The sequence below is a fragment of the Hypanus sabinus genome, chromosome 25 (genome assembly GCF_030144855.1).
Source record: "Hypanus sabinus isolate sHypSab1 chromosome 25, sHypSab1.hap1, whole genome shotgun sequence".
Taxonomy (NCBI): domain Eukaryota; kingdom Metazoa; phylum Chordata; class Chondrichthyes; order Myliobatiformes; family Dasyatidae; genus Hypanus; species Hypanus sabinus.
Window position 1 is genome coordinate 27,981,593 of NC_082730.1, and position 25,446 is coordinate 28,007,038.

Here is a 25,446-nt window from a genome sequence, read left to right on the forward strand (position 1 = left end):
TATTTTAGAAAAAAATATACATCTTTAAAAGCTTAAGGAAATAGAAAGTTAAAGTTAAATAACAGATTTCAAATCTGCCAGAATGTTAAGAGAATATGTAAAGCAGTTTTAAAACTTTTTTTGGCAAGGCCACCTTTGTTAAACCATTGTGGCCTGCAATGTGTTAAAAGTATAAAGTTGTGATAGCAGAATTTAGACTCAGATAAACCTCAAAACATGGGTGCAACTTAATAATTAATAACCTAAATTTGCCTATTGCACCAACAGATCATGATGACAGTGAATCAGCCTCAAGGCAGTAGCAAAGTGTATTATTACATGCTAGTATTAATTTAAACATGAATTAAAATGCATTTGAAATTAAATTCTTTGTCTATTAAAGCTTCACCTATGTGTATATTATGAAATAATGAATAAAACTCACTATGTTCAGTCCTAGCTAAGGAGGAGGATCATTGACTATTTTCACAATTGCATAACTACATCTGTAGGAATCTCCAAGCACAAGGCATTAAAATCAATTACACTTAATGCCACATAGTTGCTACAAAGGATTGCTTTTAAGCAGATCTGCATTCTTAAAGAATATACTAAATACCAAGAACTGCTATATCAAGTATGATACCCGAAGTCCCATTTCTATATGCAGTTCCAATTCATTTCAAAATTAACTTGACAAACATTAGAATGTGCTTTTGCAAAGCTGGGGTTAAGGTAATAATGCAAAACAAAAATACTCTGTAGGGGGTTCAGTAAATGTACAAAATTTCACTGGTAGAAATAAATGTTGCAGTATATAAAAGCACAAGAGGTAATAGAAAAACCCAGAAACCAATTTTGCACAAGGTTTCACAAAAATTACAAGGATATCAAGAATTGCCGAGCAACCTGCCACTCCATTATCACTCTTCAAGTCATTCCTATTGGTCAATAAAGGAGCTTACAAATCAGTGTGCCTTAGTTCTGCAGCCAGATTCACCAGCATGACAACTACAAAGTTCAAAATATCTGTGGCAACATGCCGTCAAATTGAGCAGAACTGAGAGATCACCAGTGCATTATACCACAAATACAGGTCTTTTGCGTTCTAATAAGAACTTATATTTGCTGGTAATTACAGGACTAAAATGGTAGCAGTTCTGTGTGACATTTCTGACATGCTTCATCCTAATAGATTTTAAGCATTAAAGAGTTGATGAAGTCCTTAAGAAAAAAAAAGTCTGAATGGAGCACAAGAAGCTCACTGGTATCATATGAGCCTTTGATTCAAGCACATTCAAAAGGCTAGTACTCACATCGTTGCTGATGGTGGAGTACTGTACCACCCAGGAATGTTTAAATCTAGATGAGATCCTGAATCAAAAAAATTTCAGCCTCAAGCAAATTACAAAGATGAATCATCATGCTTACAAATGGCTTTTGAAATGTGGACAAAAGGAAGTCTCAGACTGTCATTTTTGGGCAGGAGTATAAATATTAAACCATCAATAGTTCTCAAACTTTTTCTGCCCCTGGTCCATTTGTGACCTTCATTTAACTCTGTAATCCCCATACTCCAGCCGTCGTCAGTATTTTTTGGTCAAATGTACTAACTATTCTAATACACAGTAAATATTCATATTTTAACAGTTTGTGGGTATTTTTGTTAGTGTTACAAGTGTACATGAAAAGTAAAGCTTTCAAAGTTCTGAATACAATAATTTATAATATACTGTATATAGTATTCCTTCCACTAGCAATTAAAAAGTTAATATTGTTACTATTTTGTGAAAGCTTTGCAACTGATGTAAACTCGCAAGTTTGTGAATATCTGGTTACAACTTGGTTAAAGATAGTTGAAGATCACCTATTTTCACATCATCAAGACTGGTACAAGTTCTTGATAGCAGAAAACTACATTCAGATAGATAGAAATGGGAAATCCAAATAAAAACAATTTTGTTTTCTCAGAGTTGTGGAAACTTACTTTGAATATTACTAGTTATCCAGGAATTTTGTTTGTTGTGTTTGAATTTTGCTTTAGCTGTTACATCCCTCTGCAACTCAATAAGGCATCCTTACAATATGGGGGCAACATAATTCACATTCACCCGAAATGGATTCACCACCCAATTTGGAATATGCATCTCCAGCAGGTTTCAAAACTGAAATTCCATATTGGTAAGCAGTTGTTTGACATGATCAAGATGTGCAATCAGATCATCTTCTTGCAATTCTGTTTTAAGAGTTACCAGCAAAGGAAATTGCATAAATTCAACGCTGTTGAGAAGTTTTCCAAGGAAAGTGAGAATAGCCTCTTTGCATGATATGAAGCTTGCAGTCCCCCCCCCCTCATAAATAGTTTAATAAATTCAGTTTTTAAAATATATCTGACAGGTAAAATGTCAGACATAGCAGTGACAGTTTGTTCTCCAAGCTGCTCAACACTTGGAAATGCACAATACTATCTCAAAGTGCAACAAAACAACAAAGAGAATTACCTTTTGATAACCAGTGGACCTCCACATGCATTAGTAGCCATTCATAAATCACTTTCCTCAGTTGTCAAAAAGGATTTTAAAGTGCATTTGATTTGAAGTTGTCAGCCATTATTACAGCAGCAAGGGTGTCGTGCAAACATTGTCCAAAATTTTTTGCAACCAAATGCTGATGGTAGATGACATTATGCAAAAAAACTTCAGGCACAGCATTTTTAATGAGCATGGCCCGTATTAAAGTAATCTGTATCTCTACATTTTCCTACTATCAAAGCAGCACCATCAGTTGCACAAGCCATTACAGTTTCCATAATATTGTTTTTCAAAAAAAAATCTCTTGCTTTTTGCCCAAAAGCTCAGACAGATAACACATGTGAAACTTTGTGAAGAAGCCTGATAATCAAAAAACTAACACGTCATCAGAAAGGCTTCATTATTACATAATACGCTTTCATCGATTTGCAGGGCAAACCTCTTAACTGCAGCCTTCATGTCATGTTTTATAATGATTATGACATGAACAGGTCAGTGGAATATGAACAGGACCAGCCTCTTCGTGCATACTTGCTGGTTGGTCTTGTAACAGACAACCCCACCCAATCTGCAGTTTGTTCGTGATACTCATAACCATTTTAGTTAGATAACTACAACACAGGCCATGCCAGGCTTTGCATATAATCCTTCTGATAAGGGATTTGATCTGGAAAAACCTGCTAACCTCTGACATTTTTCAGTTGGAATTAGATTATGATTGTTCCCTATTAACATGGAATCAGCTATAATCAATCTCTAGCTGGTGGAGCACAGAATCATGCTCGGTCACACCTGCCTGCTCACTGTATAATCAGTGATTTATGGGTGAATGTGGAGCAGGGCTCAGCTGGCCACACTGCAGGGTGTGAACAGTGATTTGTACATGGTCAAGGAGGAACAGAGATAACGACTGCTGTGCCATACCCCACCCCCACATACAGATTAAGCTGTTTTGCTGCCTCTTTTGCATTAGGTAGCATATTTTCCCATTCATTTTATTCAAGGTTCAAACTAAATTACATATATTCATTTTTATTTATATATTTTAGTACTATTTCATCAAAATAGTAAACTTGAAGCCTATTCATTATCTCCTGTGACCCCAGTTTGTTTTTTTTAAACTTGTGGTCCCTACGAAATCCGACATGGCCCCTTGAGATGCAGTATGGTCCAAAATGAGAACCACATATACATGATTTAAAAGCAGGCAGTTATCAACAGGAAGTCAGTGCTGTAGTCAGCTATTAAAACTGGATTTTACAGATTAAAAACAAACTCTGATAGAAATACCTGTAACAGATGAGAAAAAGCAATGAAACAGCAAAAATATTAGCATGTGACTTGTAAATAGAAGTGCAGGTAGCCAAGGATAAAGAACAGATATCAGAATATAATAAGGGGTTTAAATGCCTTCAGTTTTCAACGTGCAGCTTTTCAATCTTTGCAGCATGAAAGTCAATGACAAAATTAATCTACCCAGTTTAATTCCTATCTTTGATTCTTGCAAATTATAGTTTTTTTTATTAAATAATTAAACTGGGCCATCTGGATGAACAATCCCTTAATCTTTCTGCTCTATAAATACCTACATTTTCGTTTGCAACTGATTTTTTTTAAAAAAATGACAAACATGACAGTAAAATTCTATCTTTAGAACTCCATACCATTTATATGGGTATTAAAAATTTAAAAAGTCCAGATGATCTATTTGAACTATCATTAAGGTAAGCATGACAGCTACTTGACTATATATTTTTTAAATTTAACACTATTAAAGGGGACCATCCACAAGATTTAAGGTGCATGTATCAAATATGCAGAGCAATTGCTTGAAACAGAAGCAGCACTAACAATTCTTGGAGTCTATGGAAGTGCATTCTTAACTCTCAAAGCAATGAATTTTTGAAAGACAAAAACATGGATGCTTCTAATCTGCTTTATTTTCAAACTTTGCACAATTACTCTTTTATAAGCAAGAAATTCCTTTGAAAGCTACCAAATGCCACTGCTGCACATTTTATATTTAGATTGATTTTTGTGGTGCTTTACATCGTGAATTTAAGGATAGGAATCAGATCACCGCACTTTACAAATACTGGGAAAGTAGATAGAAAGAGTAATCTATAAAGCAAATAGTTGGGCCATTCTGAACAACATTAGTTGATACAACTTGACCTGATGTGCCATTTAAGGTTCAATTTAATGGTACTAAAACCATATGCACTGCCCAGTAATAGAACTTAATAAGGTACTGAAAGGTACTTATCTATGATTGAGTTACTTTACATGAAACACACACAACCTGGCCCAATGTTACCAAAAGCAAATAAAAACCCATCTTAGTTTAGTCAGCTGTTTTGGTCAATAGTGATGAATTGAAATGCGCCAGTATACTTTATACCTGGAAATAAATCAGCGCACCTTCTGTAGACTGAGAACACATAAACTAAAAACAGACATCATGTTATCTTACATTATGGCCCAAATGTTTTAAGCTTGTATAAAAAAATTCACTGGAAATGTTTGATTCCATGTCAGGCAGTGGTCAAGAATTTCCTTAAAAAAAAGTGAACTTTACAAACTCAACGTTGTCATGTACAATATTAACGAATATCATATGCAAAAGTTTTTTTTTTTAATTTTTGAAATAGTCTGGTTAGGCAAACAAGCCACACTCCAATGTAGCAGAACATGATCAATTAATGATCAAACCCAGTAGCATTCCTGGATATTTCACTAAAGCAGTTTAAAAAAAACATTTTCTAGACAGATGACATACAAAACACAAACTGGGGAGCCTTCATTAGAAAACAGTAATATTTAAATAGCATGTTAACATTTCCAAGACCTGCAGTAAATACAAACACAAAAGGAATTGTTTCCTACTATATCTTACTTCTTCAAATAATAACGCCAGAGATTTCAAGTACGGATAAGTACTTTGGAACTGACAGAATGCCTATTTCTAAAGTGCTGTTCCAGGAATGGCAGTTGGTAAGCTGGTAAATGAATACATGTTAAAAATGGATTATTTGAGTTATTCAGCTATCAACCTACCTATAGAAAACATGGTCAAAATACCAAGTGCACAGCCTAGGTCTTAAGCAGGCTAATTTGAAAGCATGCAGACTGGCCAAAAGTCATTCCAAAGCAAAAAAAAAGCTATAATTTACTAGATACTTTACTTTCCAATTCCATGGTCAAAATACTATTGGGCAAAACATAGCTAACTCTTTGGTACGAGTATAATATTCCATTATGGTCTCTTCTACACGGCAACCTTGTAGATTTTATCGTCTCCTGGCAAAAAATTTACTTTTAAATTTTAGACGAATGTATACTCGCACTCAACATATACGTGAACAGTACAATTGTTGTATGTAGACAAATGATCTTTCATTAGCAACTAACAAATGGCAGCTATGACTATGTAAATTTCTGTAATCCAAACCCTTTCTCCATTCGTTTCAATTGAATGTGTAAAATCTTCCTAAAGATTGAAGGAGCCTGTATTTGTACCTGCTTAAGACAATAAACCAGGTCTTGTACTAAGGACAAAAAATAAATGCTGCAATTAATTTGGTTGCTATGAGTTTAGCCAAGGGTGTCTGAGGCATTCTGCTGCTGTGGCTCGCTTTTCCGGTATCAGTTCCAGCATTGGCAAAAGGAATTCTGTAAATGAAGCAGCTTCCTCCTGTGGCCATTCGTACTTTTCCACCAGCACTTCAAAAAGTCCCCAAGGTTTCAGCTTTGTGATATGCCTCAGCTCACCTAAAGGGACAAATACCACAATTAGCATATTAAATCTTATAGAACAGTCAGCTAAACTATTTTATCTTTCCCAACCTATTGACATATCTGACAGCTTTGCTTTCAACTGCTTTGCTGTAATATTCTCCATTGAACCGATTTAATTGAATGACCACCAAAATTCATCCCTAGCACAAACCTGGTCTCTCTTCCCCCAACTACATTCCCTGAAATCGAAAACTACCTTTAATTATTCTGACTTAATTCTGAAACACTGACCATTTCTTTCAACAGATGCTGCTTAACTGGAGAATGTTTCCAGCACTTTCTGGTTTTAGTTCAAATTTCATCAACTGCAGTTCTTGAGCTTTAGTGAACTTCAAAGCCTCTGTATACTAACACAAAATGCTGGAAAAACTCAGCTAGGCGGCATCTGTGAAGAGGAATACAGTTGATGGACTCCTGATGAAGGGTTTTAGTCCGAAAGGTCAACTATTAATCCTCTCCGTAGATGCTGCTTGACATTTTGAGTTCCTCCAACATTGTATGGATTTAATCTGGATTTCTAGTATCTGCAGCATCTTTTGTGTTTTGTGTTCACTTCCTACTTTGCTTGCATGATCTTCATTTTCACTGTAGCACAAAACAAGTTTGCTTTCTGCCACTGGAGATTAAATCTTTGTCATTTCCATGGAAGACAGACAGACAAAGAAAGGTTCAGCTTCTCTCATGTCCATTCAGTTCCACACCCTACTTGGCTGGAGAGGAGAACTGTTTCTCAAATTCTTCTGTGCCATCTTGAAGTGCAGCTTACATTAATGGAAAAGTCATCCTAATTTCAGTTCAAAACCCATACTGTTGGTTGAGTCAGAATTTCTTTGTCAGAATTTTGTAATTTAAATAGCCAACGTTAATACTACAATTTTGACACGACCAATTTCTGTCATGCTTTACAGTTCCTACTTATTGCTGCTTCCTCAGCCACTTTGCGTTAGAGATTACATTTTATCCTCTGCAATGCTCCAGTACACAACTATTAGCTTTCAGCTTGGCAGCCACTGACAGACAGTAAAATTGATAATCTGACACCGTCAGGTGATTTTGAACTAGCAGATTTTGGAATGGATGTTACTCCAGATAATAACAAAACCACTTATTTTTATTACATTTTAATTTAATAATTTTTCCTGACTTGATGATCTAACAAGCGGAAACAAGGCTCCAAAACCTGGCTCACACTCCAGATGACTAAGCAATATGCTAAACTATTGGGATTTGTGAACAATCAGCTACTGTATTATCAGTGTTTTACTGTGTCAACATTTATTGGAGTGGCCCAAAGTAGGTAATTTATAAACAAAAATGTCATTAATAACCTGCTCTTATTGAATGCCACTTCCATTTGCTGAAGCATTTGAAACTAATAAGGTAATAAAACCCCAAGCTAATTCAATGTTCAAACTCCACTTCCAAGATACAGTACCCCAAACCTCTCAACGTTTAAGTTTACCAATTAGTACAATGAAAGGTACAGGAAAAATTAAGTTATTTTGATTTTCACAATATCCCCAAAGTAATGTAAATTTGTGAAGAAATTAACACTGCTCTAGAAAACAAAAACTGAGATATGATCTGTCAGGATTATTAAATGTTCGAAAATGATGACAAAAAAAGCATTTCCAACTGCAGGGAGTCCAGAACCAGAGGGCACAGCTTCAGAATAGAGGGACGTTCTTTTGAAATAGAGATGAGGTGTTATTTTTTTAGCAAGAGGGTAATAAATCTGTGGAATTCATTGCCACACATTACTGTGGAGGCCAGGCTTTTGGGTATATTTAGAAGAGATTGAGAGGTTTTTGATCAATCAAGGCATCAAAGACTATTGGGAGAAAGCAGGGGAATGGAGTTGAGGGTTAATAAATCAGTCATGATAGAATCGTGCATCAGACCTGATGGGCCAAATAGCTGAATGCTGCTCCCATCTCAGCATCTTGTGTTGGTAAATGAGATTAGTATAGATAGGTACTTGATGGTCATAAAAGGAAAATACAACCAATGTTACTCAACTGTTTAAACTTCAGCCCTGGTATTCAGTATTATTGTTATCTGCATCTAGCCCCATCTCCTGTTCCAGATCTGCATAGCCCTCAATTTCCTAATTAAAATTCAAATCATCATGGACATGGTGGGTAAAAGCATCAGTTCTGTGATGTATGACTCCAAGTCCATGAATGGTCTTTGGTAATCTCAATGATGTTTGCTATGTTGTTTCATTTGCCTTACACCATCACGTGGAGGTGTGGCCAATTTCCAGAGTCATTAAAAATACACATTATACACACAAAGTAACATTTTTCTCGAAACAAGCTTTAAGTCACCCTGCTTCACTTGTAAAACCATAGAGTTTGAGTCGCAAGCTTAAAGACAATTTTTAGAAGTTCAATTTTAAATGTGTTTCGAATTCTAGGTAGAATAAATAAGATTTTTCACTCTATATGGTTATTACTTTCATAAAGGTGACTTTTGTCAGGCAGAATGCTTTAAGCGGAATGCCATTAACTGGATTCTTTTACTTTAGTTCTATTGCGGGCTGAGGAAATCCAAAAGCATTCAGCAGTGATTGCTACATCTCAAAGAAAAAAGGTAGTTACAACATTTCTAATCCAATGATCAATCGCTCACGCCGAGTGACCATCACAAAGAAATCACTATTTCTATTCTATTGGCTTTTAAGCCTTTTGAATGATCCAAAACTTCACACTGACATCAAATTAATTTTATCTAGCTTAAAATCCAGGTTGGGGAAAAAACCTACTTTTGTATTACTTTAGAATTTCCTAAAATGAGAAAATTATGTGCACATTGTCAAATCCAAGCAGCTTCGAATCTTCAATTAATCTTTTCATGCAAATAGCTTACAAATGCAGTACAAGAATGAGTCTAAGATTTCACTTTCACCTTTCATTTATGTTTATGTATTTATCCAATGAATTGACTTCACTGGGACTTTGTTCAAATAAACCCAATCATCTCCACAAATTCCAAAAAGTTAGTTCCTTCCTTGCTGTTGCTACTTGCAAAGCATAAGCAGTGCTTAACATAGGTCAAGTATTTCACACACGTAACCTTAACAATAATGCTTCATTTTTAATTATGGAAAATAATTTAGAAGGCAAAGCCCATTTTCTAATAACTTGCTAAAGTAACATCGCAGTTTAATTTTGTAAAATGCATAACTCTCATTTTATACACTTAAAATTGTGTCAGTTCTCTACTCACTTTACCTTTTTTGGTGAAAAACTCCTTGGAATATTTTCCAGCTAGAATAAGCTTTCGAGGCATTTTTCCCAGTAACTCAATAATCAAAGCAATGTGATCTAAATGCAAAAATATTTACAGAAAAACACAATTATATCAATATACCACATATCCAATTCTACCACAAAATGGTCCATAGATAAAAGAAAATAGTCATTAGGTGCCTAAAGTCTGCCTTACTGTTTAATAACTGTCTCATCGACACCCAAAGCAATTGTAACAAAACCTCATTTTTTAAACTCCCAAACCCAATGCAATGAAGGCCAAAATGCCATTTGCCTTCTTAACCACCTGTTTGATGTTCACATTAGCTTTTTTAATGAGATTCAGGCACCAAAACACCTAGGTTCCTCTAGGTGAGGATTTAGTGAGGTGACTCACTCCACAGCTTGGCCAAATGCAGCAATTTCCTATTGTTCAAAAGTGACACATAGGCATATATTTAAAAATATATTTTAGTGCCATATTTATAGCAGTAACATAACCAACACAAAGCTGAAAGTCAAGAATTTAGGAACTGCATTTTACATAGTATATCATCACAATGGAAAACAAATTTAGAATTTTTTTTAAGTGTGCAGGTTAGAGTTGGAGGGAAATAGCACAAAACTGAAAACGTAAAATCCTGCACTCACACAGAAAAATCAAATCAATTTGACTCGGAGTGAAAAAGCAGAACACAAAATAACAAATCATTCTTCATGAACTTATGGAGTCCATGGAGATTATGATGAGAAGGCGGGGGAATGTGACTAAAGGAGAGATTGGATCAGCTCATGATGAAACGGTGGAGCAGACTCGATGGGCCAAATGGCCGACTTCTGCTCCTTTGTCTTATGGTCTATTATGGACTTCACAAGGCTAAGTAGTGTGAAAAAATATTTACTGATCATGTTTATAGCCAAATATTTAAAAAATGCAAATACATCTGTGGTGGTAGATTTGATGTTTCTTTTTTAGAAAAAATTAATGTTACCTTTTATTTATAGGCATCCATCAGTCTCACGAGACCATGGATTTGCGCCTTGGAAGGTTTTTCCAGGGTGCCCGGGCAGGGTTGTATGGGAGACCAGCAGTTGCCCAAGCTGCAGGCCTTCCCCTCTCCACGCCACCGATGTTGTCCAAGGGAAGGGCACGTGGACCAATGCAGCTTGGCACCAATGTCGTCGCAGAGCAATGTGTTGTCAAGTGCCTTGCTCAAGGACACCAACAGGCTGCCTCAGCTGAGGCTCGAACCAGTGACCTTCAGGTTACCAGTCTGATGCCTTGCCCACTAGGCCACGCGCCAACACTTGTTATCTTTTACTTGCTGGTAATTTTTAAATGAACATTAGCCACTTTGAAGCCGTGAGTGTATGAACCCAGTCTTGTGTGTGCACATGTCAGACTTCCACTTGTGTCAAAACAAAAAAAGTGGATCAGCTATTGTGAGAATAGGCCAGTGCTGGATTTTGAGATCTGAGGTCAAGAAGGTATGGTTGAGTAGCAGGTTAAGAACGGGTAAAGGTCTTTAAAAAATATTTTTTTAAAAATATAAAATGGTTCATTAAAAGGATACCAAATTACAACTAATTAAATACAGATACAAAATCTGGTGATGTGTTGTAGTTGACTGATGTGGGAGCTGGTAGATCTCATTGTGGTTCCTGATGACTTAACCTGCAATAAGTGTCTCATGACTGGAAATTTGAGTTTCAAACACAGCAATTACCTGGGAACTGTCAGGAGCAGTCACATCCATCAGATTAACTACTTCAAATTTGGTCTATGGCTACAGATAAGAGGGTCGTGACTGTGCGTGATCCAAGGACAGAAGGAGCCTCAGCCCTTGAGCTTATCCAACAGGTCTGAGATTGTGCTCCCTGTGGGGATGAGTTTGGGGGCTGTGGGAAGGATAAGCAATGGAAGCATGGCACTGTGATTCAGGGAAGCATTCAAAAGGGGAAATGAGAAATGCAGTTTTAATTGACGATAGTAGCCATTGTCAGGGGAATAGACACAATTCTGTTATAAGGATCACAAGTCCTGAAGGTGTTTAAATCCAGGTACGAGGCAGAAATTTCTTGCAAAATGCAGAGGAGTGGAAAGATGCAGCTGACACAGTCCCATAGGTACCACTGACATGGGAAGAACAAGGAAAGAGATTCTGTTGAGAGAATTCGAGTAGCTAGGGACTAAATTAAAACTCAGAACAAAGATGATAATAACCTCTGGATTGTTATCAGAGGCACATGCAAATTGGCACAGGGTTTAAGAAGATCAGTGCACTAAATGTGTGGCTCAAAGACTGCTGTGGAAGAAGTGGGTTTGAATTGAGTAACATTGCACCAGTACTGAGGGAGCTGTACTGATGGGACAGTTCCACCTGAACCTACTGAGACTAGGGTCTGGGTGAATCACATTACTAGGGCTTTTGACAGGGCTTTAAACTAAATAGATGGGGGTGAGTATACATAAAGTCTAAGAGAAGCAAAGTGCAGGAGAGGTTACTGAAGTCTCCAGAATAAAGAATAAGACAAAAGTTTAGAAAGGATTAAGAAACACGAGGAAATCTGCAGATGCTGGAAATTCAAACAACAACACACACAAAATGCTAGTGGAACACAGCAGGCCAGGCAGCATCTATAGGGAGAAGCGCTGTCGACGGTTCGGGTCGAGACCCCGCGTCAGGATGAAGGGTCTCAGCTCGAAAGGTTGACAGCGCTTCTCCCTATAGATGCTGCCTGGCCTGCTGTGTTCCACCAGCATTTTGTGTGTGTTGTTGAAAGGATTAAGAATTTAATTTCAGGCAACATGGAGAAAAAAAATAAGATGATGAATGAAAATAAATACATGCCATATACAAAATACAGTAGAGGAACTTGTAGTTAGAAATGTGCAGGTATGACATTGAGTATCACAGAGTTGTTGTTGGAAGATCACAGCTGGGATCACAGCTGAACATACAGGCAGTCCCCGGGTTACGTACGAGTTCCGTTTCTGAGTCCGTATTTAAGTCGGATTTGTACGCAAGTCGGAACAAGTACATCCAGTATTATTTAGCATCAGTTAGTCAAACGTTTGTATAGTATATATTTTACCTTTCTATGCATATAAAACACTTACGAAACGTATGTATTCCAATAATTAAACCACTGCGTTGCTTAGTAATAATTGTAGCTTTCATTGGGGCAGGGCCTTTCACATGATCCATTATTCTCACTTTATCTGTTATCCTTTAAGATTGTTCCGATCGTTGACCGACTGTAGCTTAACACTTTTCCAATGACCGATGGCGTTTCACCTCTTTCCAAATGCTTTATTATTTCCATTTTATTTTCAATCGCTTCCCATCAATGGAACAGAAACACTGTCGAGCTGCGCCAGCTCCCAAGATCCACTGGGAGCTAAGGACCACTGCGCTAAGACAGGCTAAATGGGACATGTGGGGGCTGTGCTGAGTTTGGGTATTTGATCCTCCACAATATTCTGCATGGAAATTTAAACTGGAGGTGGCAGTTTTTTTTACGACGTCGAGTTTTGAGCTCGACATCAACCCGGCACGGATGGTACGGGAGTCACTGGATCGACACCAACCCAGCACGGGAGCGGTCTGTCACTGGATCGAACTCGAGCCCAGCACTGATCTCACTGTGCCACCAGCCGACCGGAATGGGAGGGCGGGATCAGGGTGAATCTTACTAAGAAAAATTTAAGCCAAATACAAAGTTTAACACTCAACGGCAATGACTTAAAATGGCAGAAGGCGCCGCGATCCGACTTAAAATGGCCGACAGCGTTTTCCTTCCTCGGTTCGTAAGTACAAGTTGTCCGTAAGTCGGACGTTCGTAACTCCGGGACTACCTGTACAAGGATACATATTGTATCAAAAGGACAGGCAGGTAGGTACAGAAGATGAAATGGCTTTGTTGGTTAAAAAATAGGAACTCAAACCCTTAGAACAAAGCAACATAGGATCAGATGGAGAAACTCTGTGGGAAGAGTTAAGCTGCAAGGATAAAAAGACCATTTTTATACAGGCCTCCGAACAGTAGCAAGAATGTGGGGTACAAATTACAATGAGAGATAGAAAAGGTAAGTAAATAGGGCAATGTGATGATGGCCATAAGGTTGGGGAGGGGGGAGGAACTTCAATATTCAGGAGATTGGGGTTATCAGGTTGGTGTTGTATCCCAAGGACTTCAAAGAATGTCTCCCAGGTGGATTTTCACAGCAGCTTAGGGAAAAGGCAATTCTGGTTTGGGTATTGTGTAATGAACCAGATTTGATCAGGGAGGGCAAGGTAAAGGCATCCTTAGGAGACAGATCATATGAAAAAATTCACCCTGCAATTTGAGAGAGATAAGCTAAAATTAGATATACCAATATTAGTTGAGTATAGGCAATTAGAGAAGCATGAGAGAAGAGCTGGCCAAAGCTGATTGGAAGAGCACCTAGCAGGGAATAATGTGGAACAGCAATGGCTGGGAGTAAATCAAAGATGCAGCAAAGGTTCATCCCAAAGAAGCAGTATTCTAATGGAAGGTTAAGGCTGCAGAAGGATCTTAAGACAGATTAGGAGAATGAGCAAGTGCCAGAGGGAATAGTGCAAGAAATTGTATGGTCATGTATTTTGATAGAAGGAATAAAGGCACAGATTGTTTTCTAAATTTGAGAACAAATTCAGAAACCAAGGATGCAAAGGATCTTGCGTCTTCATGCCAGATACCCTGAAAGTTAAGTCAGTGGTAAGGAATGCAATTCCAAGAGGACAAATACATAAAAGCAAGAATGTAACACTGGTGAGGTCTCACTAGGAGTATTGTGAGCAGTTTTGAACCCCTTATCTAAGAAAAGATGTGCTAGCATTGCAGATGGTCTAGAGGCCGCTCAAGAATTATCCTGGAAATTAAAGGGTTAATGTTTGAGAGCACTTGATGGCTTGGGCATGTACATGTTGGAGTTTAGCAGAATGGAGGTGGGCACCTCATTGAAAGGCTTCAAGAGAGTGGATGGGGAGAAGATGTTTTCTATAATGGAGGAGTCTAGGATCAGAGGGCACAGCCTCAAAATAGAAGGGTGTCCCTTTAAAACAGACGAGGAAGAATTTCTTTTGCCTGAAGATGGTGAATCTGTGGAATTCATTGCCAGCCTGCTGTAGAGACCAAGTCACTGGGTATACTTAAAGCAGAAGTTAATAGGTTCTTGTTTAGTCATGGCATCAAGGGTTACAGGAAACAAGCACGAGGAAAGGGTTGAGAGGGAAAATTAAATCAGCCATGATGGAATAGCGGAGCAGACCCAATGGGCCAAATAGCCTAATTCTGCTCCTATGTCTTATTAGGTAAATGTGGAATGAAATGCTACATTTAAGAATATCACTCGTTTTATGAATTTTTCTGGTAGGACAATGTGACCCAAAATAGGAATGACATCTATTGTTAATTTTGCAAGAGATCAAATTACTTCAAACTGGCTCTAATAGGAAAAGTAGTTATGTAGGTTAACTGGGGAAACTACAAAGGAATTACATAGGTGGCAGTCAAAGGAATATTACCATTTTGTAAGTCAATGCAAAACTCAATGCAGTTGAATCAGATTGGCTATTTACTGCAAAGCTGTTAACAATTTCCTGCTGTACTTCTCACATATAAATCAGATTTTTATCTTAAGAGCATTCATGACAGTGAATATCTTTTTAGCTTCAGAATGCTTTTGAGAAGCTATGAAAAAATACATCTCACTTTTGCTTTGGGCATTTCCCATACTGAGAGTGAAGCAATGAGGGGAAGATAAAGTTACTGATTTAAGCACAGAACCAAACCAATGATACAAAGAAAAAGGGGCAGATTTCTGTGACAGTGACCTTTACCATAGCCTTGGACAGGGGTGGGAGCAGACAGAATGGAGAAGTATTTAATTGTTGAGTGAGAATTATGATACTAATAGGCAAGAAGCGTAAATTGTGAACAGATGTACTCAAATGCACAACAGAAATGTGGAGATGTTTAAGGAGCACCTGCTGAGGATTCTGAGCTCGTTTCTCCCTTTCAAGCAGTGAATGGACGGCAGGTTGAAGGAACTATGTTTGACAAGAGATGTTTAACATCTAGTCAAAAGAAAGGAGGTAGCATACTTAAAGATCTAGGAAAGAAGGATCAGACAGGGCTCTGGAGAGTTACAAGGTAGCCAGGAAGGAACTTAAGGGACTTATGAGAATTAAAGGGCCTTGGCGAGTTGGATCAAGGAAAACCCTAAGCTGTGAAGAACAGGAGGATGATTAGATTGTTTAGATTGAGGGTAGAACCAATTAACATCTGCCTGGAGTCAGAGGAAGCAAGGAAGGCCCTTAGTAAATACTTTCATTTGGCATTCACCTTGATGAATCCAAGGACAGCGTAGAATAGGTCAATGTGCTGGAACATCTTAAGGTTAAGAAAGAGGCAGTGCTAGAACTTTTGAAAAACATTGGAATAGACAAACACATCAGCCCAGATGTGATTTACCCCAGGTTACTACCGGATAGGAGAGAAGAAATTGCTACTCTTTGGTGATGATCTTTGCATTCTCACTGGTCACAGGAGCAGTACCAGAAGATTGGAGGGTGACAAATGGCATTGCTCAGTTCAAGATACCACAGATAATCCTGGGAGTTATTAACCACTGTCTTGTATCAGTGATGGGTAAAATATTGGAGGGGATTCTTAGAGAAGCAATATACAATGTAGAAGTGTAGTCTGATTAGGGATAGTCAACATAACTTTGAGGGGCAGTTCATGCCTCAACAGCCTGAATTCTCTGAGGAAGTGACAGAACAAAATGATCAAGGTAGAGCAATAGATATTGGTGCATACAAATTTTATCAAGACATTCAGCAATGCTCCTCACAGTAGGCTCATTCAGAATATCAGGAGGTGCGGGATCCAGGGAAACTTGGCTACATGGATTCAGAATTGGCTTGCTCACCAAAGTAAGAGGATGGTAGTAGATGGTGTGTATTTTGGAAGTCAGTGGCCGATCGTGTTCTACAAAGATCCATTCTGAGACCCCAGTTCTGTGATTTTTATAAATTAATTTGATAAGGCAGTGCAGGATGGGTTAGTAAGTTTGCAGATGACACAGAGGTTGGTGTTGTGGATAGTGTAAAGGTTGCCTTAGGTTACAACAGGACATTGATAGGATGCAGAACTGGGCTGAGAAGCAGGAGGTAGAGTTCAATTTGGACAAGCATTAACTGATACACTTTGAAAGGTAGAGCTTTAAGGCAGTGTACAAAATTAATGGCAGAATTCTTAAGTGTGAAGGAACAGAGTGATTTTGGGTTTTGCGGCCATAGATCCTTCAAATTTGCTGCACAAGTTGATGTCATTAATCAGGAGACTGAGTTCAGGAGTTGCAGCTTCTATAAAACTCGGCACAGGCCACACTTGAATAAGTGCTTTCACTTTTGGTCACCTCATTAGAGGAACGATTTGGAAGCTTTAAAGAGTGTTGAGGAGATTTACCAGGATGCTGCCGGAATTAAAAAGCATGTTTATAAGGAATAGTTGAGCAAGCATTTTTCTTTGGATTGAGGGAGAATGAGGAAACTTGACAGTAGTGTAAATATAAGTGGCACTCATAGAGTGGACAACAGCCAGCGCCTTTTTCCCTCAGGGTAGAAATGGTATCGGTTGAAAGTTACTAGTGTTATGTCCACAGCCCCCTCCTTTGTGAGAATCGCAAGAGCACTAGTTGAGGGGGGGGGGGGGGGGGGTCAATAGACCCAGGAAATCAGAGAGAGAGAGAGAGAGAGAGACGTGCCGAATACCACGTTCCACCGCGATGCAAAATAAGGCGACATTGACTATTGTCTCATGGAGACCACGTGTAAGCCCTCGGGCAAAGTGGGCTGGTTGAGAGAGAGATTGAATCATCCCAACCTGATTGACATCTGAGACCCTCTGAGGAAGTATAAAGGAGGGTCTGGGGGGAACAACCAGAAGATACGCTAGCGATCCTGTAGTAGTGAGAAGCCATTTTGAAGGAAGCCACCTGTGTTAGATTCTGGGCCTGGAGTCTGTGGCTGGAATCACGGAAAACCGCTTTTAGCTAACAACGGGGAAGCCAGCTCCCCTGATTCAACGGATTTGCTTCATAAAGACCCAGGCAAGTTTTCTTTTCTCACCAATCTCTCTCTCTCTCTCCAACAAGTGAAAACCCAGCGGTCCCCCCCCTGAAAGCCAGAAGCCTGCAGGAATTTGAGTGACTTTTGTATTTCCATCGGACAATATATTATCCCCTAGATCGAGCTGTTTCTTATTGATGGTTATTATTAGACCCGCGCTTTTAGATTGAGTAGTGACTACGTATATTATTTGAATGTTTGTATTAATCTTATTTTTTGTGCCCCTTTCATAAATAACTTTTAAAAATAGCACCCTCAGACTTCAACAGACCTCTCTATCTTTGCTGGTAAGTGATCCAGTTATGGGATTTCTTAACACTGGAGTAAAGTATTGGGGGAGGGGGAAGTCAGAAGAATGGTGGGTGCATGGAACAGGCTGTTAAGGGTGGTGGTAGAGGCAGATATATTAGGGATATTTTTAGATGAAAGCAAAACGGAGGCGAGGTGAGAATGAAGTATTAGATTGATTTTGAAGTAGACTGAAAAGTGAGCACATGACTTTAGAGAAAAGGCCTGCACTGTGCTATACTGTTCTGTTTTATGAATGTGGCTTTTAACAGTTATTTCAAGAGCACAAAAGACAGCAAAAAGAGAAAGCATTTGTCTGCAACTTGCTTTATACCACAGGACAATTTAGACAATGAATTAGGCTGTGTCAACATGAATCTTAAGTATATTCTAAGGAACAGACAGACAACACCAAGCTTTATGCTAATAGAAGTGAACACCTAGACTGCTTTCATTGGCAAAGGTGAAGTCTTGAAATGTTTAAAATGCTTACAATGCAGATTATGCAATTGTTAAATGGTGATTTTTTTAAAAAATAGGGAAAACCTAACCTCAAAGACTTATTGAAGCATTTAAATGACTTCCAGCATTAACCATGAGAATCACACATTCAAACTGTTAAATGCTAAAACAACTAAATATTTAAAATAAATCTGGCCCTGCACCTGAAAACAAAGAATAAGAATCACCTTCATCTCTGGAATAATCTTCACCAGAATGAGGTTCAAACAAATAATCCCCAGTTGCAAGTTCAAATGCCTTGTCAAAAGAAAAGAAGTGTTCATTAAAGACAGTCCATATTCAGTTGAAAACACAAATTTCTTTCGTTCCCGCTTAAGTATTTGTTAGGATCATATTGTGCACTAGTTATACACTTGAATGAGATGAAACAAAACAGACAGTTCCAGAAAGTCTGACTACCATTGATCATGACTAAACAATGTTAACAAATGCAGAGGACTAGGCAGGTAAATATTTCAGGAGGAATTTGGAAAAATCTGCATTGAACATTAAAGTAGGTTTGAAAAATATTTGATATTTGAACATAAGATTTTGTCTTTCATACCATGCAAGCAGTGCTCCAAATATCTGCTGGCGTTCCATATCCAGCACCAATTAGAACTTCTAAAGACCGATACTGTCTAGTTTGAATGTCTTCTGTGAAGTGTTTATGCTACAGCAAGGAAAATAAAAATTTGCATTAATGGTAACATTTCCGTGCATTGTTGTTAATCCACAAAATTACCCAAAGATATTTTCTACAATGATTTAAAGAAATGCACAATATATAAAATTGAACCTTAAGAATAAAATTATACACTTACAACCCAGCAAGCATTTCCAAGATCAGCAATCTTAACATGAATATCATCTGCATTCATTGGGTCGAGGGGATTGATAAGTAAACTAGCAGCATCAGATCTTGCTGTGGAAGAAACACTAATTAATAACCCTAAGTTAAATTCTTTGAAACATGCATTAAATACAAAACTTATTCTAAATAGCAATTCAATTACAGTGAGTTTCTTCTGCTATTTATAATAGGAATTAGCAGGCCCTTAAGCTCCGGGCATCCATTTCAGCCAATGTGATCAGTCTGCAACTTTTCCCTACATATCCTTGAATATATTTGGTTATTAAAGTCATCAAGTTGAGAACTGATACAACACCATTGCCAGTAATAGAAGTTCTAGATGTCTAAAATTCAATGCAAAGGACAGCAAAGCGGTGCCTTAGCTCCAAAGACCTAGTTCTCACCTCATCTCACTGTAACTGACACATTCTCATTGAATGTTGTTGACTTTCACCCCAGGTACTCCTGTTTACATGGTCATCCCAAAGATGTGCTGGTTGGAAATTAGATTACTTTAAATTACCCTTTACTTGTGGGTGGGGGGGGTGGGGAAGAAGAGAGAAGAGTACAAGAATGTGGATGAAGTTGAATGGTACATGAAAGAACTGATCACAGGGAAGTGGGAGAATATGACTAACAGAATACTGCTGAACACCAGCATACACTTGGTGTATGTCATAAGAGTGACTTGTACAAGTAATATTTATCTTCAGTCCTTAAAATCTAAAAATTTGGAATTGGACATACAACCTTCCTGTTGCAGCACAGGATGCACAGTCACTGAAAAAAAACCTTTGGTCCTGCTCTCCACTCTACTTGTCAATTTGTCATATGCCATCCAATTCCCTTTTGAAAGCAGACTGTTTGCTTATGTTTAACATAATCTTCACTGTGCATAAAAGCCCATCCTACATTCCCCTGTACCTTCTGCTCTTTACTTTAAATGTGTCCTATAGTCCTTCAACCATATGCTTTAACAAGTTCAAACTAGTCATCTTTTCCAGTCCTTCCCCTAATGTTTTTTTTGTACCAGGAGGAAGGTTCCTTCCCTCGAACCTCCTCTTAGATCTGGTCTGCACCCTCTAGAACTTTGATAATTGGATTTCAGAAACCAGCTGTACATTCAGCCATGTTTTATTAAACTTCACACAAGCTTCCTGCTTTTGTTCCTTCAAATACATGCTACGAAGCCAACATTGCATGTCTTCACAAATTAATGCTTTCAGCTATACTATTTATATACCCTTCCTAACAACAGTGTATAGTATAGCTTAGGTAGAAGCACACCAACAGCACGATGAACAAGACTGCAAAGACAGGGTGGAAAAGATGGACTTTTCAATGGAGATAATCAAGATAGCCAATTATTGTTTTAAAAGATTTAAACAGCAAAAGATTCTTTACAGTATAGATCAGCAAATTATTCACCATTCTAATTATGCTATGCAATCAGACAACTCGAAATACAATTTAAATTTCATGGCACATCCATGTCAAAAATCTTAGTTATAGCAGCTTAGTGCACATTGCCGTAAATGGGAACTAACCATGGTCTCCGGAACTGGATATAGAACCTTCCCTACTTCCATTTTGCTTGGTTGAATTTGCATCCAGTAGATTTCGATCATCTGTGTTCAAATTACAGGTTACAGATTCAAACATTCCAGTTATTAAAGGTTTACAGGTTTCTGAGTAGTTATTCTGATTGCTTTCTTTTTGTCCATTTTCCAAAAGTCCATTCAACATGTCATAAGCACAAGGGAAGAAGCTGCCATCTTTACAAGATTCGTTTTGTTTACATTCATTTGTATTTTGATTAATATCTTCCTTATTTTCTTCTGTTCCATTCACTTGATCTGAAAGTGGTCCAACTTCTACATGTCCATTACAATTTATTGATTCAATCCTGATTTTCTCAGCATTTACATCTTCTACAGGTTCTTTTGCTTTTTTAGGTGGCTCATTTCCATCTAGGAATTGATAAACAGAAATGTTTAAATATTTTTTGGTTTACAAAACTAAGTAATTCAGCAACCAGATACAAGAGGATATTAACTTTTAGCCACAAGGTGATTAAAACAAATCAGAAATCTCTGGTATTCTGGCCTATAATCAGTTATAAAGACAGTCATTTAAAATAAAAAGCTGAATAGGTATTATTCCTTTTCAGCTAAGTGAAAAGAATGAACCATAAATCAGTGAAATGGATAAATACTAGTGATCTAACATAAAATCAACTTCAACACAATTCAAATTACTGTATTAGTTTTAAAGGAACAACAACCAAATCAAAGTCAAGGAATCACTTGATCATGCAAGTGAAATCTATGACAGTATGAACAATGCCAACAAATCTCAAATCAGGTGACAATAAGCTGATTATCTCAGAATATTCCAAACTACCTTGTTCTTCACAACCTTTATTATCCACTTTTTCCAAATGTTCTGTAACTTGTTCAGAAACCTCATTTTCTTGCACGGCATCATCTTCATCCTCATCCAATTGCTGTTCTTTATCTGCATTTCCTGCAACCCGCTCCAACTCTTCAATTTCTTGCATTCTTTTCTCCAATAACTCTGCCTGTCGCTTTTGTTTCTTCTTCAGCTTCTTTTTTTTGTTTCTAGACATTTTTCCAATCTACATAAACACAATATTCCATTTAGCATGAAATGCACGAGCCCTTATTTCAAGAACAATAATACGATATCATTTGCAGGAGTATTATAATACACAATTTAAATCTATAACATGACATTTTCCAAATTCAAAGCTACCGCAAGTTTCTAAATCTTCCACTGGTACAATTATATTACAACCAGCTCTCCAGTCAAAAATGGAACTAAGATTTCTTTAGTCAACTGAAGCTGTACAAGGGGTGTGAAGAAAATCTCATCTTTTAAGAGCTAGTAAATTGTAAATCACTGATGCTGACCGTAGGATCAGCAAAAGATCGTTTCAATTGTAATGTGTAGTACAGAGCAGCCTAAACTGTTTTTAGATCATTGAAGGAGACATCTTGTCATCATTACAATTTATATTTTCTGTACTATGTGGAGATACTCTCAAATTTAGCATCAGTGCACGCTTCAAGATTTGGCTGAGTTTTCTTTGGAAGTCGGTGTCGAGTTAAAATTCAAGTCAATATTATCTGTGATGCTGCATGATCAAAAAGTTCCAAACATGTCAAAACAAAATGTTTTCAATTCAGGTCATGTTTCAACTTAAAACAATGCCAGACATGCGCCTGTTTATGACCAATAAGTAATCCATTGCAGATCATCAAATTATAAGCAACATTAAATCATACCACTGCCTTGTGCTTGCTTTCCTTTATGAAAAAAGATCTGCTGATATCTCAGCAGCTCTATTTTGTATATTGTTTCAAAATTGGGGAATTTAATATTCATAAGTATGAACTAAGAAACAAATCACAATATTAATTTTCCTCAAAATCCCCATATCATCACTTAACAGGATTTCAATAGAAATAAAGTTTAAATACTTACAGGTTTTGGTTGTGGTGCAGTACTCACTACAAAAAAAAACAATAGTCATATATACAAAGAATGATATTGTGTACATCAAATGAACGTCAAATTCTGAATTAGCATCCTACCAACAGTACAGGAATGAAGTCAAACACTTCCCTGAAGTTAAATTGTGGTCTGATCCATGAGTTTTTCTCTTCCCACATCAAAACTAAAGCTAATTTCCCATGGCCAGTGTGGTTCTTTCAGAAGGGATAAGCCATGAACATAGCATGGACAGAATTGCATGCCATATTAGTCTGGAGGAATGCTCAGGCTAAATGCAGAGAGCTAAAAGAGATAATCCTCCAGACTCGAAGCCGAGAAGTGCAGTGCCACTGCCATGATCGGATCTCATTCAGCACATTGTCGAGGCTCTCCACACAATGTGAGAACAGAGACTGCAACTTACATAACTGAGAGGAGGCAAATGTCAGTGCTCAATTCAGTCTTATTTCCATAGAAGGATCAGAGGGCAGGATTTTGTATTTTAAAGTTATTGTCATGAACCTTGTAACTATTCTATATTGTTAAATTTATAGATTAGTCATTATGCAATCAATGCTGGTTACCAGAAAATAGAAAAGCATATTCAGGAGAAAAATTATAGAACAGAGTAGTTTTATGTATCTCAATTTATAAAATTAGAAATACTAAGGGGAAAAGTAATGCAGGGATGTGTATACAGGAAAGAACAAAACCTAGTTAGATCCCTCCGGCATATAGCAAAGGCAGATTTGATGGGTCAATGGGCTCCTTTCCATGCAGTTATCGTTATGATTCTAGATCAACCTGCTGATCACAGTACAATTTTCAAAATAAACCCAGGAAAATTAAAGAATCAAAATCTCTAATGACTACCACAAGCAGCATAGTGTCTTTGTTTAGTATCAAAATTTTTTTGTGACTGCCACATTGGTATTCACCTGCAGATCCAGATGGTGGAGGGGCACCAGCTTTTTGCCATTCTGTTGCTTCTGCAGCTAAGCGGCGCACATAAACATCATTTACACACAACAGGATGTTCTCTGGTTTTATATCTGTGTGGATAATCTTGCACTTGGAATGTAAATAATCAAGTCCCTGAAGGACCTATTTGAAATAAATGGCATTAAAACTTGCATATTAGCAACACAATTTCACAAGTAAACGCTATGCCCATATTTGAAGTACAGAATTTTGAGTTACAAAAGTTTTGGTGGTTACATCTTAGCTTAAGTCTACATTTTTATTTTAAGATGTGAATTTCTAACAAATGCCTTTTCCTAAAGTTTACAGCTCATTAAATTCATAAATTTAGATTACCTGCACAAGGTAACAATAGGTAAATGCCATTTTCATGACAGGAATAGGAATTTTTTAGTCATTTGAAATTGACTAAATTCTCTATATCTCATCATTGTTCATCCACCCATGTTAACTTCATCAATCATAAAACTCGCCCATTTTCCTTCCTCAATAAAAGTTGTAGAAATATAACATGTATACCAAAAGATTCTACTATACAAGCACCCATGTATGAATAGTATTAAAGAAAACACGTGATATCAAATGTTTCAGCATCTAAATAATAACCATCTTAACTAAGTTTATGTGCAGATTTTTTAGCATGCAAAACACAGTAGCTGGGATTAGTCACACTTTCAAAACAAAACATAGCCAGGTCCCATGGGCTTCATTTAAAAATACAGTACAAGTAGCTTAATTCTTTATAGCTTTATGTGGTAATCAGAAAACAAAAACTGATCAGGTTACACATTTCCTACAAAGAAATGTACACTCAGTTACTGTTTCACTTTACTTAATATTAACTTTATTACAGTAGTTTTCCCCAAATATTAAGATTTAGCATCAGGATTTGTACAGTTTCTGGTTTATTCACTTGCTTATAATTTCCACTTCCCAAAAAAAAACAAATAAAAACTATAATACTTACTTGCCGAATTATGCTTTTGACACAACTAATTGGAATTCCCTGGTAATTTGATTTGATGATCCACTTCAACAGATGATGCCCCAATACTTCAAATACCATGCAAACATCTTGAACAAAGTCAAGGCTTTATTTTCTCTTCGTTTACATACATCTCCTAATCTTATTTTCTCCAGTCAGAGCAGTTAATAAGCCTTCATCATTTTGTCTCAGCCAACACACCACCACTGCATGCAGACCAACTTTCACCCATTACAGAAATTCTTTTTCCCTTCTCTACATTAAGTTTGATTTCTAGCTTCCTCGTCTTATGATGCCATTTACCTGAAATATAAATGTATATATCCACAGATGCTGCCCAACCTGAGTATTTCCAGCACTGCCTTTCAGATTTCCAACATTTCTCTTTCTTGCTTTTGTATCTTCTCATTCGAGCTACCAGCATTAAGCAATGTGCAATTTCTAACACAGTAAATGTATAGTAGTACGATTAGTAGGCACCTAAAGATTACTAGGCATTGTTATTTCCAACAGATTGCTTCCATATAGTTGCCTTCCACTCATTGATGACGTCTGGATCTACAGCCCACATTAAGTATTATAACATCCAATTAAAATG

At 37.4% G+C, this 25,446-nt stretch overlaps 1 protein-coding gene across 1 annotated transcript in view; it reads right to left on the bottom strand.

Annotated features, from left to right (window-relative positions):
* Positions 1-4,436: 4,436 nt before the first annotated feature.
* The window catches only part of LOC132381128 (SRSF protein kinase 1-like), a 68,695-nt gene continuing 47,685 nt past the window's right edge, over positions 4,437-25,446 (bottom strand). Inside the window, exons 7-16 of the mRNA XM_059950384.1 lie at positions 24,831-24,937; positions 23,821-23,986; positions 22,874-22,899; positions 21,770-22,004; positions 20,914-21,336; positions 19,338-19,438; positions 19,079-19,186; positions 18,702-18,771; positions 9,545-9,637; positions 4,437-6,281 (exon numbers count right to left, since the gene is read on the bottom strand). Of these exons, the coding sequence (XP_059806367.1) occupies positions 6,097-6,281; positions 9,545-9,637; positions 18,702-18,771; positions 19,079-19,186; positions 19,338-19,438; positions 20,914-21,336; positions 21,770-22,004; positions 22,874-22,899; positions 23,821-23,986; positions 24,831-24,937 (1,514 nt within the window). The 3' untranslated portion in view covers positions 4,437-6,096. The remainder of the gene's footprint in view (positions 6,282-9,544; positions 9,638-18,701; positions 18,772-19,078; positions 19,187-19,337; positions 19,439-20,913; positions 21,337-21,769; positions 22,005-22,873; positions 22,900-23,820; positions 23,987-24,830; positions 24,938-25,446) is intronic.